Here is an 18,469-nt window from a genome sequence, read left to right as displayed (position 1 = left end):
GGCAGGGCTGCGGTGGGCGGCCGCGTGGCGGTGGTACCGAGCCTGCCTGTAGCTCTACTACAGGGACGGCGAGCTGAGCGTGAGCGGGCGCGTGCAGCACGCGGTGCCTCTGTTCCGCTGCTCTGTCCTAACCGGCCCACGCCTGGTCGGATTTGGTTCTGAGATCTTGTCCGATCTTTCTCTGGCGCGGTTTCAATGCTGAATAACGCGCGAACAGCCACGGTGGCCGACTCGTTCTGTAGGTGTCGCTGGCCTGATGGGATCTGAGGGGTGATTTGGCGGAGCAGTCCTGCACACCAGCTAGATCTGTTGGCAGACGGACTGCAGTTAACCCAGTTTTTCACCGTTTTGAACATAAAGGAGCTTTGCAAATCGCTGCGTCCAGGCATTCTGTCGCTGCCGCTGGGAAAGGCAGAACCGCTCAGCTCGTTACTTCGGCGCATCACGAGAGGGCGCTCAGGGAGAGCTGAAAGCGCGCCCTGCTGCGCGGGTTCGATTCTCTGCTGCGCGTCCCGTGTTTGGGGGGAGTGCGAGCGTGGATGCGAGCGGAGAGGGCACAGTGCGCGCGAGAATGAGAAACTAAGGTGGAAAATGGATCAAAAGGTTGAAAGGTTGAGGGAACTGGGCTTGTTTACTTGGAGAAAGCTCCGGGGAGACCTCACTATGGCCTTCCAAATACTTGAAGAGAGTATAAACAGGAGGGGGAATGGCTGTTTACAAGGGTGGAAGTGATAGGACAAGGGGGAATGGTTTTAAACTGAGGCAGAGGAGGTTTAGGGTGGGTATCAGGAGGAAGTTTTTCACACAGAGGGTGGTGATGCACTAGAACAGGTTGCCCAAGGTTGTGGATGCCCCATCCCTGGAGGCATTCAAGGCCAGGCTGGATGTGGCTCTGGGCAGCCTGGTCTGGTGATTGGCGACACTGCACATAGCAGGGGGTTGGAACTGGATGATCATTGTGGTCCTCTTCACCCCAGGCCATTCTATGAGGGTTCAATAAGTGAGTCTGTAATCAGACTTACTTGCATACTTTAGTAACTTCAGACCAGGTAGCTAATGGAGAGTATTAGCTACTTGGAATTAAAATTAATCATTTGTAGTAACCGTTCTGCGATGTGCATTTTGTTTAATTACAGGCTGAACTGCTTAAAGACTGAAGCAGTGTGAAGGCTTCTCATTATCAAACCAGCAGCAAGCTACAGAGTTCTTACTGCAGAATACCAAAAGTAAGAACTGATGGTGATCACACACACCACAGCTCATGTGAATTGTTCCCTGTGACAGAACAAATAGCTCATGGGTTTCTTGTTTTACTTTTTCAGAAGAATTAATGTTCAAATCCTTGAAAAGCCCAGGGACAAACTGCATAGCAGTGTTTTCAGCTCACTCCCAACTAGTGCAGCTAAAGGGAAAGGCACTCAGTGATCTGCTGGGCAAAACGTGAGCCTTCTCCCCTTGAATTCTGACCCGTGTGCTTGCTTCAGACAGCAGCTAATCGGTGTCATTGTCTGCACTGAAAATTACATCCTCTGTTATAGCTCTTCTGTACAATTGTTTGTTCACTTTTTATTAAAAGAAATGGAAACAGAAAAGCACTGTGAGTGGATTTTATCAGATGTGGCAGATATCAATAGTTACACAAGTAAATGGCATTGCATTCCAAAGTCCACTGCTGAGAGGTAACCTGAGACAAAGCAAACATACTGCTGCAAGGTTTTATTTTGTTAGAAACCAAGCAAAGTCATTTTCTTTCCATGATGCAGGCGACGTACACAACGAATCGTTGTGGTGCAAATAATTATGAGAATAATGGATAATAAAGACATGCAATTACTGTGTGAGCTGAGAACTGACCCTCTCCCAGCACAATCCAGAACTTCAGTTCTGTGCATGTGCTCCATGTCTTTCTCCTGTTTTTCACCAACGCCTCTGAGCTCTGTGCCAGCAAAACCTGTCCCCAGAGAGAGAAATGTGGGAGGATGCATCCTAGTCACGGTGTGATGCGCTGTGTTGGGGTTTGGTTGTTTCCCTTATTTCTGTTAACACAAGGATGGCTGTGAGAACATGGAAGCAGTTGGAGTAGATTCGTACTGTTTTTGTTTGCTGCTTGCTTGCTTTTGGAAATGACAGTGCACTGCATAGAACATTTCATAAAGTGCAAGGTAGGAGGGAACCCGGAACGTGGCCAAGAGACAAACCAGCCTCAGACTTAGAAACTCAGGGCTTTACGGAGATGTTTTGTTGAGTCTCAGCAACGAGAATACTTCGAGGGTGGATGTCTGGCCGCCCGGAGGAGCAGGGAGCAGTCACGCTGCCCTCCACGGCGTGCGTGCGTCCGGACGACGCAGGGCGGGAGCCGCGCTGCGCGGACGGCCGGGACGGCAGCGCGGCGCCCGGAACGCGGCTCCTTTAAGGCAGGTAGCAGCGCAGGGCGGGCCGCCGGCGCATGCGCGGAGCCGTGACGGGCCCGCCGCCGTAGCGCTGGCACCGAGAGCGCCATGGGCTGCGGTGGGGGCGCCTGAGTCCGCGTTCGCCCGGCGGCGCCTCCTCGCCCCGCGCTCGGCTCCTGGCCGCTGCCGCCTATGGAGTCGGGTTCCGAGGAGCCCGACGAGCAGCTGCTGCTCCTGTCGGAGCCGGCGCTTCGGGCGGGGCCGTCCGCGGGGAGAGCCGCCCCCGGCGGGGCCGTGAGGCTGTGCGGGGAGCCGGGGCCGGAGGAGGAAGAGGAGGGTGAGGAGGACTCGGGGCCCGAGGGGGATGGAGAGGAAGAGCCTCTCCTGCGGGCGTCGGGCCGCGGGCGCCGAGCGGGCGCCGCCCGGGATAAGGAGCCCCGCGTCGGCGCAGGTACGGCCGCAGGGTTGGCGCGGGGGGAGCGGCGCGGGGCGCCCGGCGTGTGCCCAGAGAGGTGGATGGACGGAGGGGCTGACGGGCCCGGCCTAGCCCAGCCCCGCGCAGTGGGTGGGCCGTACCTGCCGGGCCGAGGTGCTCGCGGCTCGCAATGCCCGCTGCTTCGCGGGCCGCCCGTCCCGCGCGGAGAGCCAGCAGACGGTGCCGGGCGGCGCGGGACGTGCGGGGCTGCCGAGCTCGTGCGCTTCTCCGTGAGCCTGCCCGCTGCTGCTGAGCCTTGTCCTTGCCGTTCGGTTCTGCTGCTACTTTCTTTGGGTTTGTCGCTTTACACAGTAAAAGTTCTGACTGCACGACTGCGGGCTGCCGCTGCTTCTTCAGGCTTTGGTGCTTTCTTTTGTACGACTTTGAAAGCAATGTAGGGTTTGCCGATGGAAATCCACGGATTTGTGTCACCGATCAGTGTGTGCTGTGGTAATTATATTTTTTGTCCATGATGGGCTTTAAAATTGCCTCTTAGGAAGGCTTTTTTTTTTTTTTTCTTTAAACTTGAAAAAAGTTCATTTTGCAGGAATAGTTGATTTTACAAACAAATCAAAAACGCACCAATTTGAACAAAACAGGCTATGTGAGTAACTCTTCTTAAGTAGCCATAGGGAGTTTAACTGTAAGAAACAAATGCAATCTTGTTTTTTAACCAGTAAAAGATGTGAGGGTGCCGATAGGATGTTAGGGTTCTTCTGCTTTATTTCTGTGGAGATTGAATGTATTGAGATGGTGCTTTTAGCAAAGTATCATCCTTAATGTTTCTGAGGGGAGACTGGAGCTCTGAGTCTCATCCTGCAGAGCAGTAAGAGAGGTGAATGCAGAGATCTCTTTGACATCTCCTCTGAGATTATGTAAGAAAACTTCAGAATTCCTCAAGGCTCCCCCTACTAATACTAGCATTAAAATAGAGAAAGTCTTAAGTGAAAGGAGTTAGAGTGCTACACTTACACACAAAATACACTGGTTTAGCCGATGTGATCGTTAACTTGATGGAAGAACAAGTAGAGGTGTGTGCTTGGATGACAGTGCTCATGTCCTTGATGGGACGGTCTTGTTGTTTAAGTTTGTAAAGCTGCTGTACTTGGACCTTGTGCAACTTCATTTGGAAAATGCTGACTGTGTGGCTGAGCCCTGATCTCCTGAATGGGAACTTCTGAGAAGAATAGTTCTTGGAGCAGCTGCAAGAAAAACCTTCAACAGTTGTAATTGTGCATCCAGGGATGGTACTGAAAATAAGCTGTGTTATGTTTTCATAGAGGAAACCAACTTGGAAAACCCTGCTGTGTTCAACAGATGCTAGTTACAAGTGGCTTTTTTTTTTTTCATATGGAAGCTGTTGAGAAACTGAAAGGAAACTTCTTACAACTGCTTCTGTCCTTGTTTGCATCCTGTGTGTTCCCATATACCCACATCACTGCAGCAATAGGCTTTCTAGTAGCTCAGTAGCAACAATGCTAAAACCCTACGTTTAAAAAGACAAAAATTCTCTTGAGCATACAGCATAATGTATTTCTTAAATATAACTGCAAGACAAATGTACTCAATTACGTTCATGTTAGGGAGACGTGATAGAAGATTATATTCCTAAAGGCAGTAAGGATTCTAATGGATTTTGGACCTGGAATGAATGCGCAGAAGTTAAAAGCTGACCTCTGAGAAAGCCAGAGCTCTCCAGTTCGAGAACTTACACCAAGAAATAATGTAAAGTTTTGAAGAGCAATAGAAGTATTAATTCCTGCCAGCTGTTTAGCTGCTTGTTTTTCATTATTGTTTATTATCTATATAGAACTGATTCCCTGGTCAGTGTGCAGAGAAGTTCTTCAGGAGGTTTACAGTGTTTTAGTGTTGAGTGCTGAAGGCATGCCATACTTGGTTGGGATGTTGATGCTACTTCTCAGCTCTACGTGTAAGACTGAGCGGGTAATGAATGTGCTAGCCAAGCTGTTAGCAGAATAATGTGGTACCATTCTAATACTCAGTGGGTGATGGACAGTTTGCTTTCAGTTACCTTTCTCTACTAAGAGGAGCAAAAGCCTTAAGAGAAGGGTATATGTGGATGTTCAATATACATGTGCATTTTTTTAGTTCTTTTTTTCTCCTTTAGGCTTTGTGACGTAAATATTAAAATAATCCTTGTAAGATATAAACATTTTGCAGTGCTAGTCCCAAAGTAGTTGTAGGTTTGGATGTTCTACTTTAAATACATTTTATTAGATGTGGGTGTATCAGTGTGCAAAGTTGCACTGATTCGACAGAGCAGATTCTCCTGCTTGCTGGTAAGTAGGCATTGGCAGGGAGAACTATTCATGTTTCTATGTATTTACTTATGCTTTTATTCTTTCTTACTACAAATTGTGCTTGTTTGCTTATTTTCTTATTTTCCAGGACATACGGGACACACTGTTGATATGAATACATTTTTAGATGATCCAGAATTTGCAGAAATTGTTATGAGAGCAGAACAAGCTATAGAGTGTGGAGTTCTGCCGGAAAGGATCTCTCAAGGATCCAGTGGGAGTTACTTTGTGAAGGACAGCAAGGGGGTGAGCAAAACGTTTCAAATGCAGAATCTCTAACAATAGCTGGTTTAAAATGAGAATTTCTAATTCTGTTTAAAAACCTTTTAAGCGTGCCAAAATCTAAGCAGCACAAGTAAGTATTTAGATTTCTGATGTCTTGCGGCATAAGTGAAGCCCAACTAACTGTTTCTCTATTGCAGTTTTAGCATGTTTTGGATATTCTGCATCAGATAAATACGGAGGAAATAAAAGGGTCTGTTTGAGAACAGCTCAGGGAACCTTTTTGCAGAATCTACCATTTTGTTTTTTGCATGTTTTAACTGATTTCCTTGAAAGAACTCAGCCTTTGGTTTAGTACTGTTCAGTGTTCTTTAGCGAGCAGTTTTACTTATTTATTTTTTCTCTGTTTATTGTGTTTTATCTACGATGGTTTGGTCTACATGCTCCTATGGACAGGCAAGGAGAGTGAAACAACCAGCCAACCTTTTTTGCTTGTAGTCAGCTACAGAATCTTGGCAGGGTAGTTTTAGTTTGTCTTACTTTTAAAGGTGCCATTTACCACTAACAGAAGAGAAGGGCAACTGTAGTAGTCACCTACTATATCATCAGAGTTGTCTTAAGTCTATTGTGAGAGAGAGAACTTAGTTACAACTTGCTTGAAAAGTATCACTATGTTAGCATTCTTATTAAAGGAGACTTTCGGCATAGTTCTTCGTTTTCTTTAAATCAGAAATACTTTGCTTATGGGCCTGTTCCAGAAAGCAGACTCCGGAACATTTTTAGCGAGTATCAAGAAGATAATTCTCTGTACCTTTTGATTTGTTATATGCAATTTTATTTTAAGCTCAGTCAGCAGCCTTTAATTTTAGGTAGATGCAGGTGTTTGTTAGTTCTGAAGATGCCGTTTGAGTTGGACTTGGAAACTGTAACACCTAAGTCCTAGGTTTTCACAACATCTGAGATTGCTTTTTCCTGCATCCTCAGAAAAGTTGTTTCTTCCTTGTTTGGGATTTAATTTTCTTTTTATTTAACCTCTATTTGTATTACTGGTTGTTATGGAGTATATTCCCGTCTTGCCACTTTTCATAGATATCCAGTTAGTTTTAATGGCAATTTTCTGGTGATAGTGTTTATGCTTTTGAATGAGTGATTTTTCACAATAATTGCCTGCCTTGAATTATGTTGTGGTCTCATTCTGAACTTATTTTGAAGACGTAAGGTGGCAGAATTACCCATACAAAATCTTTTCAGGACTGTATATATGGTTCATGCTCCTGCATTCCAGGAACATTTGCTAGTAGTGAGCTCCTTCATCCTGTTGGAGGAGAACCAAAGTGGATGGGGAAGAAAGTGAGGGGGATGTCTTTTTGAAACTGGAAGAAAAATTGTTTCTTTCTCCAATCAGTTTGTGGGATTCTTGCTCATACGTATAATACTATTTACAGAGAGACCCGTTTCGAGTTTCATCAGTAATTTTTTACTTTCAAGTCACTTCCCTACTTCAGTAGTTTAGTTCTGTGCAGGCTTTCAGCTTGTATGCTTACATATGCATATTCAAACTGAATACAACTTCTAAAGAGATTCTGAAGAAGTAAGGATCGTTTCTGTGATTCTGTGATTCTGTGATTCTTTCCTTTTGTGGAATTGGAAAAATTCAGAGCAGCTTTGTGGCTTGCTTTCTCCTCCCTGTGTTGGGGAAGACCTTATTAACTGATATACTTAGCATTCTAACTGCTCAGCTTCTGGCATATTTACTCACGCTAATACCAACTTCTAGCTAAAATGACTTGTTGCCGTTAAGTTGTTTTAATTGTTGATTTGATTCTCCCAGAAATACAAACCTGTCACCTTTCTGTGTTTTACTGGTGTAGCTGTTTACTGATACAAAGCAGTTCAGTACTTCAGCATTCTTGATGAAGTGACGAATACTTGTTCATTTACCTGCACACTGTGTAACCAAGGAAGAGTCTATCTGCCTCAATGCAGTCTTCTGCAAGGTGTTTTTGCTACTGGCTAATTGGTCATGTCATTGCAGCCAGTCTAGAAATTAATTTTGACTGGCTTTCTTTGTTGTCTACATAGTGAGCCATCTGGTTCTACTCGACATCAGTGGCTCTGCAAAGTTTATCGAGGTTTGAACTTCAGGAAAAACTTGAAAATTGTATCTTGACTTGATATTATAGCACAGAAAGGTTCAGGCAAGCAATGGAATGAGCTAAGCTCCTTTTAAAAATGTTCAGTTTGTGGGAAGTACTACCTAAAATGTGACTCAGAAAGGATAATTAATGACTTGACCTGGCATATAAGTGTAATACATCATTACATTTCTGGGAAATGAAAGCTTGTAACTGTGTTTTCAGGAGGTAGATACATGTGATTCAACAGGAGTAAAATAACTTTTTTAAGAATGCTAGTATTGTGATGTTGGCTGAAGTAGCATGCCAAGCAAATTCCGTTTCCAAAGGGTTTTTTTTCTTTTGTTGCTTTAGGAGGCCAATTCCTAATGTGTTCTGTGTGGAGAACATAGTTGTGAATTCCAGACTTACATGTTACAGAGAATGCTTGTTGTAGGAATAAGGACCTCTTGTGTAGGTCTAAATAGAATCGTAAACACAATGCACAGTTGCAGAGAACTTGCACACCATTAGAACTGGAGATAACAGCGTGCTGAAAGCATGAGAGAATTTTTGCCACTTCACATCCTATTCCTGTTGATAGTAAACTTGTAGAATGAATGCAAATAGTAATGTTTCAACTTATTTCTTCTGGTAGTTGGTGGGAGTGAATCAAAGTGGATAGGTAAGAGAAACCTACTGTGTTGTGTATTGTATTGCCAAGTGTAACAAAGTAAGTTCACTGTAGTTAGTCTTATCCAAAACAAGAGTGAAAGCAGCTAAAAATTCTATTGAACCTAGATCAACTAGTTAGTTCATCTCCATAGTCCAGCTGAATTAGGTTCCTGGGATGCTGGTAACTAACTAGCAGCAAACTGTGTTCTTAGTTTGACGTGCAAATCAGCTATAAGAATTGAGTGCAACTGCAAGCAATTCTTGGCTTATTGAGTGATTACTTTTTTTTTTTGGTAAGGATTCAGAGAACTAGTATGAGAAAGTATTTTTAAATAGTTGTATTCATTACATATTACATAAGAGATTGATTTACTTAGTGTGGTCATCAGAAAAGGAATAAAAATACTGCATGTCTACAGTATTTTACTTGAGCTATACAAAAGTCACTGCAGGGACCTTGTACATTAGGCTAAATTTTATCACAGACAATGGGAAAGGTATATAATTCAGTGTAACGAAAACTGTGCAGTTTGAGGTTAACAAATAATAGAACCCTGTTGTAGGAGGCACCTTAAGAAATTATCTCTTTAATCCCTATGTTGCAGAGCAGGATTGTCTTAAAGGATTTGTCATGCTCCTGTGACTAACCTGTTCTTAGCAGCATCCTGTTTTGGAAACTGCGCAGCCCAGAAATTTGTTCTGGTCTTAAGCCTACTCTTAAGGTTTAAGAGTTTTCCTTGCTTCTTACCTGCTGGGATTTAAGCCTATCGTTTCTTGGTTGGTTAACACTAAATCTGTTGTTCCTTGTTTCTTTATAGCAACTTATTTAGTTGATTTTTGCACCCTATTTTTTCTTCTTTAGGCTGAACAATCCATGGTCATACCATCTGGGATCTGTGAATTATGGAGAAATATTTACTGTCTTGCATATTCTCATTTTTTTTCCCAATTTTCTCTAGTTATTGCACAGATTTCTTGAAGCATAATGTCCAAAAATGGAATAGTACTCCTAGTAATCTTAAGCTTTGGTACAATTATTTATGTGTGTCAGCTAATATAAACTGCTGCTGTCAGCTTTGTGTCAAGGAATCTACAGTGATAGTGGTGCTATCCATTGGAGCTGCCAAGTGCAAGTTTTCATGTTTTCTAACTGAAAGTAATAAAATAGATACAAAAGATAAAATGTAACACTTGATTATCAGCATTCTGTATATTTTTTGCTTTCCTAGAACCATTGTCTGTCTGGAATGTCTAATCAGTAAGTTAACTGGTAGGCTGAAAGTTCTTCTTAAAGTTGCTTTTAAAAACTACTTGTGTTCTAAAATAGTTGTCTTTAATTTTGTAGAAGTAGCAAGTGTTGGCTGGTTTTGATGTTTTTGTTATGAAAAGAGGTCATTTTGAATTTGTGCTATTTCTAGAACAGCATTATATAATGCATTTATTTCAAATACTATTTTGTTGGGTCTAGATTTATTATATTTTATAGAAAGGGGAATTGTGTAATGCATTAGGATTTAAAATTATTTTGAATATTTGTTATTGAAAGTATCCGTGGTTTAATTGTATATTATTTATCCTAGAAAATGATTGGAGTGTTCAAACCAAAATCTGAAGAGCCTTATGGACATCTAAATCCTAAATGGACCAAATATTTTCACAAGATATGTTGTCCTTGCTGCTTTGGCAGAGGCTGCCTTGTTCCCAACCAGGGCTATCTCTCTGAAGCTGGTGCCTATCTTGTAGATGACAAGCTGGGGCTGGGAGTTGTGCCCAAAACTAAGGTAAAAGTTAAAAATTCATGAATTATCAAATGCAGAAAGTACACAGTTACTGATATATCAGAATCTGGGCTGCAGTTGTGATCGCGTTAGCTCTAGATCATCTGCAAACTGTATCAAGTCCTATTGCCCAGTGCTGTAGTGTAGAAACAGTGACTCTGTGGTTCTTTGTTTTAAAGGATAAGTTTGAGAGTTGAATTAAATCTTCAGTGTGTTCTCCATTTAAAATAAATAACCACTTCAGTGTTCAGTATTTTCTGCTGTTTGTCTGCATCTAATTTAGCAAGAAGCGTAAGAATTGTAAATTCTGATATATTCTATATAGCAGTGCATAAAGATTCTAGTTTGCAAGTATTTCATCACATTTCTCTTTAAGATTTCTCTTTAAGATATGTGAGATAGCAAATATTCATGCTTTCTTGGTTTTTATTTATTTATTTGTTTATTTATTTTCCCTACTGGAGTTGCCTGATGCTTCATTTTTGCTTTCTTGGCAACAGCATAAAACTTACCGTAAATAGATAAATAAAATGATGCATAATGGAGTTGTGCTTTTAACATTTTTAATGGTGACATTTTCTTACTTGAAGGTTGTCTGGCTTGTCAGCGAGACCTTTAATTACAGTGCAATAGATCGTGCAAAGTCGAGAGGAAAAAAATATGCTTTAGAGAAAGTGCCAAAAGTTGCTAAAAAATTTAATCGCATTGGACTACCTCCTAAGGTAAGATTGAAGAGAAGATCAATGCGTTTCCTTTCTCTGGCACAAAAACCTTGATAATAAAAATGCTATAGATGACTAGCAGAAGAAACACCTTGTTGTTTATTTACAAGCAATCTCTGAATGATGGAAGGTTGATTAAATGTAATTGTTCTTAAGCAAAACCTGACTGTTCTGTTGCATCTTTCTTTCTCTTAAACTACGCTCACAATCTAGCCACTGCTTCAGTTTGTAGCTTAGCTTTCTCCTTGAAGAAAATCACATAAAAATCGTGTATTTCGTTTTTCTCCTTGTCTTAACTAGTTGTATTCCCTTTGTTGCTTGCTGTTTTTTTGTTTGTTTGTTTCATGATTGCTTCTCCCTTGCTGTTTTTCTAGTTCTTTCAGGTTTTCTGAATCTTTCTCCCTTCTATTTCTTTTCCTTTTTTAGGGATCTTACTGTCATGCTCATCCTACCTTCTTGTGTGCAGTGTTCCTCTGACTACAGCCTCACATCTTTCTTGATGTAACTGCAGAATCTCACCAGTTCTACTCTTACACTTTTAAAACACAACTTTAGTGATCTACTTCTCAATTCCAGCAATTTAGTTTGATACAACATATGTTATGCAAGCTTGTATCACATATTGCATGTTTATTATGTACACTTAAAAGTTCATCTGTATCTCAACATGTGTGCATCTATATACATTTTAATTCTCAAATATAATCTCTCTTTTGAATTTTAATCTTGAGTAACTTTTCTGTTGTCCACACATACGGAGCCTATTTCATCTGTGCTTTCCTTCCTTGGAGTCTTTTGGGAAATGTATTTCAGTCATTTTCATGCAAAATGTTTTGAAAAAATGACCAGAGCTGCTGGTCTCATCAGTGAAACATACAAGCTGTTCAGAGGGGAAGACTTTTTTTCCTGCTGTAATTTTTGGTGAGTTTTCTATGAATTGATGAACCAAGTATTTTCAATGAAAATAGATGCTACTTCTTCATATCAGATATTGCTCATAACACTGAAGCTTTGTTTGTGCCAGTCTGTCTGCCTACTTTTAGTTCCTGGTAAATTCAATGAGTGCTTCAACACACTGAAAATCAGACCAAAACCAAAAAAATCCAAATCACATTTGAGACTTCTTAGAATTTTCTCAGAATTTAGAGAAACCACTGGGGAAGAGAAACTACTTAGTCTTGTTTTCATATTTTCTGGTTTTTGCTGGGTGTTTCACTGTATTGCTTTCAGTGTTCTGACCTTTGAAAGGATGTTAGCTGAAGACATGTGTGGATGTATTTGTTATATGGTTTCTTAATATTTTAGGTTGGCTCCTTCCAGCTGTTTGTTGAAGGATATAAGGAAGCTGACTACTGGCTCAGGAAGTTTGAAACTGATCCTTTACCTGAGAACACAAGGAAGGAATTTCAGTCACAGTTTGAAAGATTGGTTATCTTGGATTATGTCATCAGAAATACAGGTACCTTGTAGCATCCTGAAATATCAGTGAACTTGAGGGGAAATTTGTAAATAACTCTGACTGAAAGTTGCTAGTGAAAGCTTTAATGCTTTTCAAGTGTTTTACTCACAAATGAAGGCAAGAATGTATATCTCTAGATTCAAACACTAAATATTAGAGAATTACAAAATCCAAGCAATTTTTATTGGCAGTTACTTGATATTTTTAAATGACTTGAGAATTTAAAATAAAATACTCCTGCCTTAGCTGTGTTAATAGGTGGTTAGTTGTCTCTTTTGCAAAATTAGAGGAAAGGATGGTGAAGTTACAGGAAGCATAAAAGCAACCACAGCTACCATTCCTTTTATGCTGAGCTGGAGACCAATAACAGCACAGTTTCACTTTGGTGCAAAATACTTTGTATTGATGGTGGCCAGGCACTGAACAGTAATCTGTGAAATGTCTGTTCTCCTGTGTTCCTCTTTCTTTCACTTGGAGATTAAGATTTTTGTTTTGACTTTTTGTAGGTGATTTGTTTTAGAATTTTGTAGAATGCAAAGGCAGTTTTATCTAAATGGTTCCTTTGCTGCTTCATCTGAAGTGGGCATCTTTACTACTTCTATAGGAATGCCAGTGCCTGAAGATACTTCTTGCTTGATTATTTTTTTTTTTCCTGTATATTCAGTCAGTAAAGCAGTAGTATATATATTACTTAAATATGTTTAGTAAAATTTAGTGTTTCCAATAAATCAGTTATCTTAAAGGTTTCACAAAAGGTGTTTTGGAGGGGAAAAAAACCTGAATGGTTTTGCCTGATATCTTTGGTAAATTCTCAACTTACAGTATTACTTTCTGTATAATTTTGAGTGCTTTCTTTATATGATGTCTTGTGACATGCATTTTTTTTCTTTACTTAAAGACAGAGGTAATGATAACTGGTTAGTCAGATATGAAAAGCAAGGTGATGAACTTAACCTGTCAGATAAGGTAAGAAAATAATCTGAAAATGTTCTGATTCCTACAGCTGTTTCTGGGCTCTGTTTATTTCGTATTTTTGGAAGAGCTCCTTTGTTATGGTGGTAGCCTTAAGAATTCTGTGAGCTGCAGTTTCTTTGATAGTCCTTCCTGAAATTTAAATTTACTTAAATTAGTGAAACTAAAACCCATATTTAGTATTCTAATGTATGTTATATTTTTATACGCACGCAGGTGTCACTAAACTTTGAAATATTCCTTCCATAGGATATTCAATGGACTGTAACTGAAGAATCTACTATTAAAATCGCTGCAATTGACAATGGCTTAGCATTTCCCTTTAAGCATCCTGATGAGTGGAGGGCGTGTATGTATTGTATTACTCAACCATCTTACTTCTGGACAAGTGATTTCTAAATAAGTATTTGCAGTTTGGGTGATAATGAAGTGTAAAACCATCAAGCTAGCACCAAATGCTTTTCTTTTTCAGTGGCATGTGTGATGTGTGATATAGTCCTTTGCTTTTTTTTTCTTTTAAACTTAGAGCAGTATTAATACATAGATATTCACAAAGAATGATTCTTACTTTTTTTTTCTAATTAGTGCTGTCAAAAGTGACTTGAGTGCAAGGATATGCAAACTGTTTCAAAACTGTTCTGAGGGTGCTGCTGTGAATAAGTAGACAGCCTATTTAGTATTTTTCCTTGTTTTCAACCCTAGCTCATTTTGTAGAATTTAATATTAGGTTCAAGAGGATAAAAAAAATTTACATTCCTAGTAAATCTAAATTGCTTCTGAAAATCTCTCTGAATACTTACAGTTTAGAGGAAAGTGCCTGAAAAGGCTTAATGATGTCTGTGAACTGTTGGCCGATTGGGTAATTGTTACAGTTAAGTGTGGCCTGGTTAATAAAAGGCTATTTAATTACTTGCTCATAGCTCTGTGCAGTCCTAAACATCTTGCTACTTGATAGCTATTTCCCACATATCTCTTCTGCAGTCAGTTCTAGTTCTGTAGCTGTTATGTTATTCCAAAGGAAATTAAATTACTACACAAGGAGTAAGCTGCTTTTGTTTACACTATTTATTGGTTAAACTAAATACTCAAAATATTCTTAAAATGTATGTTGTCACTGATGGAGTAAAAAAAAAAAAAATAAAAAAAACATAGCTGTTGTTGTAGCTGCAGCCAGATGAGGTACATTGAGGTAACCCAGTGCTGTGGAAGCACATATTACTGATTACCTCCAGGAAGGAGCATGCTACCACAACAGTCGTAAACACTTGAAAACTTAATTTTTGCCTGTTGTTTTTTCCTATGTTAGATCCCTTTCATTGGGCTTGGCTTTCTCAAGCACAAGTTCCCTTCTCTCAGGAGACTAGAGACTTGGTTCTTCCTCGCATCTCTGACATGAACTTTGTACAGGATCTTTGTGAAGATCTTTATGAACTATTTAAGGTGAGAGGGATGCTTCTTTGAATTTGGCATTTCTGATATACCTAACTGTTCCATTACAAGTACAGGTAGTTCTTGTTTTTGATTTTGTTGTACCCTTTTCTACCAAATCATTATATATACATAATTACAGGAAGCTATGTCACTGTTGTGACTAAGAGTCAGCTTATCTGAAAACCTAATTACCTTTATATATAGTGAAGTTTCACATACTTGGTTAAGTCTAGTTAATCTTTATAGAACAAATCTATGTAAATTCTCCATTTAACCTGTCTCTGTAGTGTATATACACTTAAACTGAAGTAGCCCAATGAGTCTGGCACTAATAATTGCATCTTTGACTCGGCTGCATTCAAAATGACTCTGGATTTTCAAATTCTGTAAAAGGACGTAATAAATCCAGAGGTAGAAGAATTTCTTTGGCAGAGAAAAAATGAGGGTCCAGTGGTATAACATTGTGGTGGTGTTAAGGATGCCTACCAGTGGGTTGAATTGTTACCTATTGATACGTTCTGCTTTTACCATGTGATGAATTTTGATGTTTATTTTGACATAACTAAATTGTTTGCAGTAAGTAGATTTCTTTGAGTCGTTCTGTGACTACTGGGAGCTCCCTAGGTTTATTATGATGTTGATAGATATGACTGTGCATATTGCAAACTCGATAAATGTGCATACCAAAACCACAGTTGATAACAAAGGGATCATTTCTTATAATAACTGTAATGTTTTATGTTTTCTTCACAAAGACTGATAAAGGATTTGACAAGGCTACTTTTGAAAACCAAATGTCTGTTATGAGGGGGCAGGTAAGACTGCATTTTAATATTACTTAATTTGTCACAACTTCTCAGGTGTTTGTGTTTGTATCTGGAAAATAACAAAGCTCCTATTCAACTGGAAGATACTTGAAGGCCTTTTCATCTGGGAAGAGTAAATTGAGTTTTAATGGAGGCTTTTTTTGAAAGGGAGGAGATGATACCTGTATATTCTTTGATATATTAAACAAAACATTATTAAAATAAATACAAAATAAAGTTGTATTGATTTTAGAAGGTTAACTTCTTGGAAATACTTCTCACAATAAAGAAATCGGGTAGTAGAATTCCTTCATCTTAGCAGATGTCAGTACCAATGATTAGCAGAGTAATCCAGGCATTTCCAGATTAGAGTTTCAGTGATAAATTTAAGTCATTTTGTAGTACTAAAACAAGAGAGGAAATGGTTTCTCTCTCCTTGCTGCTTCAAAATTGGTCTGATATACTGGAGGACGAAACTATAAAAATAAATTTAGTTCATTGTAAGTAAGCTGGGCATAAACCAGTGATTTGTGAAAACATAAGGGAATTGGGCTAGAGGAACTAAGACTCCCTTCTGAGCGCACTGAAACTGACTTCTCTGCATTTGTAAATTCAGCGTGGGTAGTTTAAAGCCAGACGTTGGCAATTCCTAGAGTGGCTTTGTCTGTTTTTTTTTTCCCTGTAACAAGAAGCTTTATGCACAACTGCAGTTCTGTTTAGTCAAACATAATTCCAGTTACCATTAATTGTTCACTGGCTAAAAGCCAGAGAACCTTATTCTTTATGAGTTTAAAAGTTTAGTTTTAAGAGCTATTTCTGAAATAGATCTTTGAAGATCTTTGTGAAGCCACTGGAAATATTCTGAAATATTCATCTATCTTAACAGAGTTAAGTAGTTTTTTAAGTTGTTTTTGTTTGTGCTGAATCAGTCAGCTACAGGGAATCTATTGTTTAACAAAAAAAGATACAGGCAAAATCTAATCTGCATAGCTGAGAGAGACCTAGACAACAATGTCTAATTCAATTTGACACTAAAAAGTCAGAGTCCAGACCCTCTCGTCCAACTTCTTTTTTTGAGGTGGATTTCAGCAGAGGATTTTATTTTTGTCTGTCTGCCCTTGGAGCTGTGTAATTGCAACAGATGTAATTTTTTTTCAGGCTTGGATGTAGATAAAAGAAGTTTAACAGAATTATTCCTTGATGTTTGGAAATCCGGGAGCAAGGGATTCTCTCAGCATTGATTTTTAGAGTTGCTTTTGATGTATGTTTGAAGGGGATTATGCAAGAGTGGGATAACCACATTGATTACGGAAGATTTTTTCTGCAGGATAGCAGAAAAACCCACCACTCTGTAGACATGTTATTAAAAATAGAGAATCTAGTTGATAAAGATAAGAAATACCAAGAACAATGTATCTTGCATGTGAGGGTATTTATGAGGCTTTAAATCTGAGGCACTGAAAGTATTTAGAAATACATTTTTGTGAAACAGGAAAAAATAGTAGAAAGAGTTTCAAGCCCAACGTGACCAGTTCTTGAGAATATAGAGACCATAGCAAATGGTTAATGCAGACCTTTGAACTTGGAAAATGTCAAGTGGAGTTCCTGTAAGAACCAGTTTGTGGGGAAACCATGCAACAATCTTAATCTGCGGGGTTCTTCATCTGGGAAAGCATGCAACGTGGAAGTGTGGAACACGCTGATCTGCTGTTCATTCCACAGGGAAGGAAGGAGGATGTGCAGTGAGGGGAAAGGGGTTGAGATTATAGCTAATGCAAATATGTCAGCTAAATTGCATTTGAGTACTTGCCTTAGTTTTCAGTAAAGGAAACGTTGAACATCATGTAAGATATCAGGATAGGTAGTGAACACTGAAGTTTTTGGAAGGAGAACAACAGATTCTTGGCAGATCTGAGGGCTGAATTTGAATCTTAGCACTGGATTTGGCGAATGAAATAGCAGTGGAATGTCATAATGTTATCACATGAGGTACTTCTACTTGCAGTAGATTCTTAAACAAATTTTGTAGAAGACTGCCTTATCAAATAAATGGAGTGATAGCCATGTTTACAATCCTGTCAACCACAATTTAACTTGTATGCTTGCACCTTACCTGCTTTCTACTCTTTTAGATACTAAACCTTACTCAGGCATTAAAGGATGGAAAAAGCCCCATTCAGCTTGTTCAGATGCCACGTGTAATTGTGGAACGAAGTAGCACTGGAAGTCAGGGCCGAATTGTTCATCTGAGTAACGCGTTCACACAGACCTTTCATAGCAGGAAGCCTTTTTTTTCCTCCTGGTAGCAACAAAAATATGTGGGGAAGAGTAAGCTTCTCTAACTTTGGTAAGCTACTTCTGTGTAAAGGCTCTGCAATAATGTACTTCTGCTGTATACCAAGAGCTCCAACTGCCATCACCTCAGAACTTAAATTCTAAAGACTTAAGAAATGTATTTTGAGTGTAATAAAAGTTTACAATTTTTGTGTCAAAATCATGAATTCATATGTCAGGGAATGAGAAGAACTTGTCCATACTGTATTTTTATAGGCTGAATTAATGTAATCTGAATAATACTAAAGGGAAGATGCACAGTTTGCATATGCTGAGAAACTACTTTTGAATACAACAGAAATTCTTTTGGTTTAATATGAATGTGAAAAGCTATAATCTATCAGTTTCCTTTTATATGTTCTTTAAAAAAAGTGGAATGTTTTATTTGATTGTGAAAATGCTTTTCCTTGAAGTTTCTGCCTCATTTGAAGCTGTTAATAGATTTTCATAGGCTATTTATGTGGGGAAAAAAGTTATGCACTTAAGAAAATAATAATAATTTAAAAATCCTTGACACACATGTGAAGGGGGGGAAGGAGAGAGATGCTCAAAGTAGATTTTTTTTGTTGTTGTTATTGCATGTTGGGACCAAAAATAATTAAATAGCTTTTAGTTGAATTACAGCAAAATTCATCCCCAGTAAGTACACACAGTTTTTTTCTACTGTGACAAAATGAACTGAGTGTACATTTTGGAGGGTGAAACTTTACCTGTAGCTTTTATGTACTTCAATACAAAAGTTCTGTATGCATAAATGTGGTGTTTCTTTG

The 18,469-nt window shown here is 39.3% G+C and overlaps 1 protein-coding gene and 1 long non-coding RNA gene across 3 annotated transcripts; both read left to right on the top strand.

Annotated features, from left to right (window-relative positions):
- Positions 1-552: 552 nt before the first annotated feature.
- Positions 553-1,489, top strand: LOC122179604. Its single transcript, XR_006178767.1, has 3 exons — positions 553-584; positions 1,137-1,226; positions 1,323-1,489. It is a non-coding gene; the product is annotated as an uncharacterized LOC122179604 (long non-coding RNA).
- Positions 1,490-2,543: 1,054 nt separating this feature from the next.
- PI4K2B (phosphatidylinositol 4-kinase type 2 beta) lies at positions 2,544-17,859 on the top strand. Of its 2 annotated transcripts, none has more exons than XM_042871740.1 (10): positions 2,544-2,727; positions 5,275-5,432; positions 9,778-9,978; positions 10,566-10,697; positions 12,003-12,156; positions 13,055-13,122; positions 13,378-13,477; positions 14,435-14,568; positions 15,315-15,374; positions 17,498-17,859. In XM_042871740.1, exons 1-10 carry the CDS (start codon positions 2,583-2,585, stop codon positions 17,669-17,671), a joined length of 1,326 nt encoding a protein of 441 aa, XP_042727674.1. In that variant the 5' UTR covers positions 2,544-2,582; the 3' UTR covers positions 17,672-17,859. The 2 variants fall into 2 exon arrangements, with proteins under 2 accessions (XP_042727674.1, XP_042727673.1); XM_042871739.1 differs by having other exon boundaries at positions 2,544-2,841.
- Positions 17,860-18,469: the final 610 nt, after the last annotated feature.

This window comes from Lagopus leucura, unplaced genomic scaffold (assembly GCF_019238085.1).
Source record: "Lagopus leucura isolate 7727_CA_CO unplaced genomic scaffold, USGS_WTPT01 Super-Scaffold_100004, whole genome shotgun sequence".
Lineage (NCBI taxonomy): Eukaryota > Metazoa > Chordata > Aves > Galliformes > Phasianidae > Lagopus > Lagopus leucura.
Note: the sequence above shows the minus strand (reverse complement) of the source record. Positions and strands in the feature narration are given on the sequence as shown.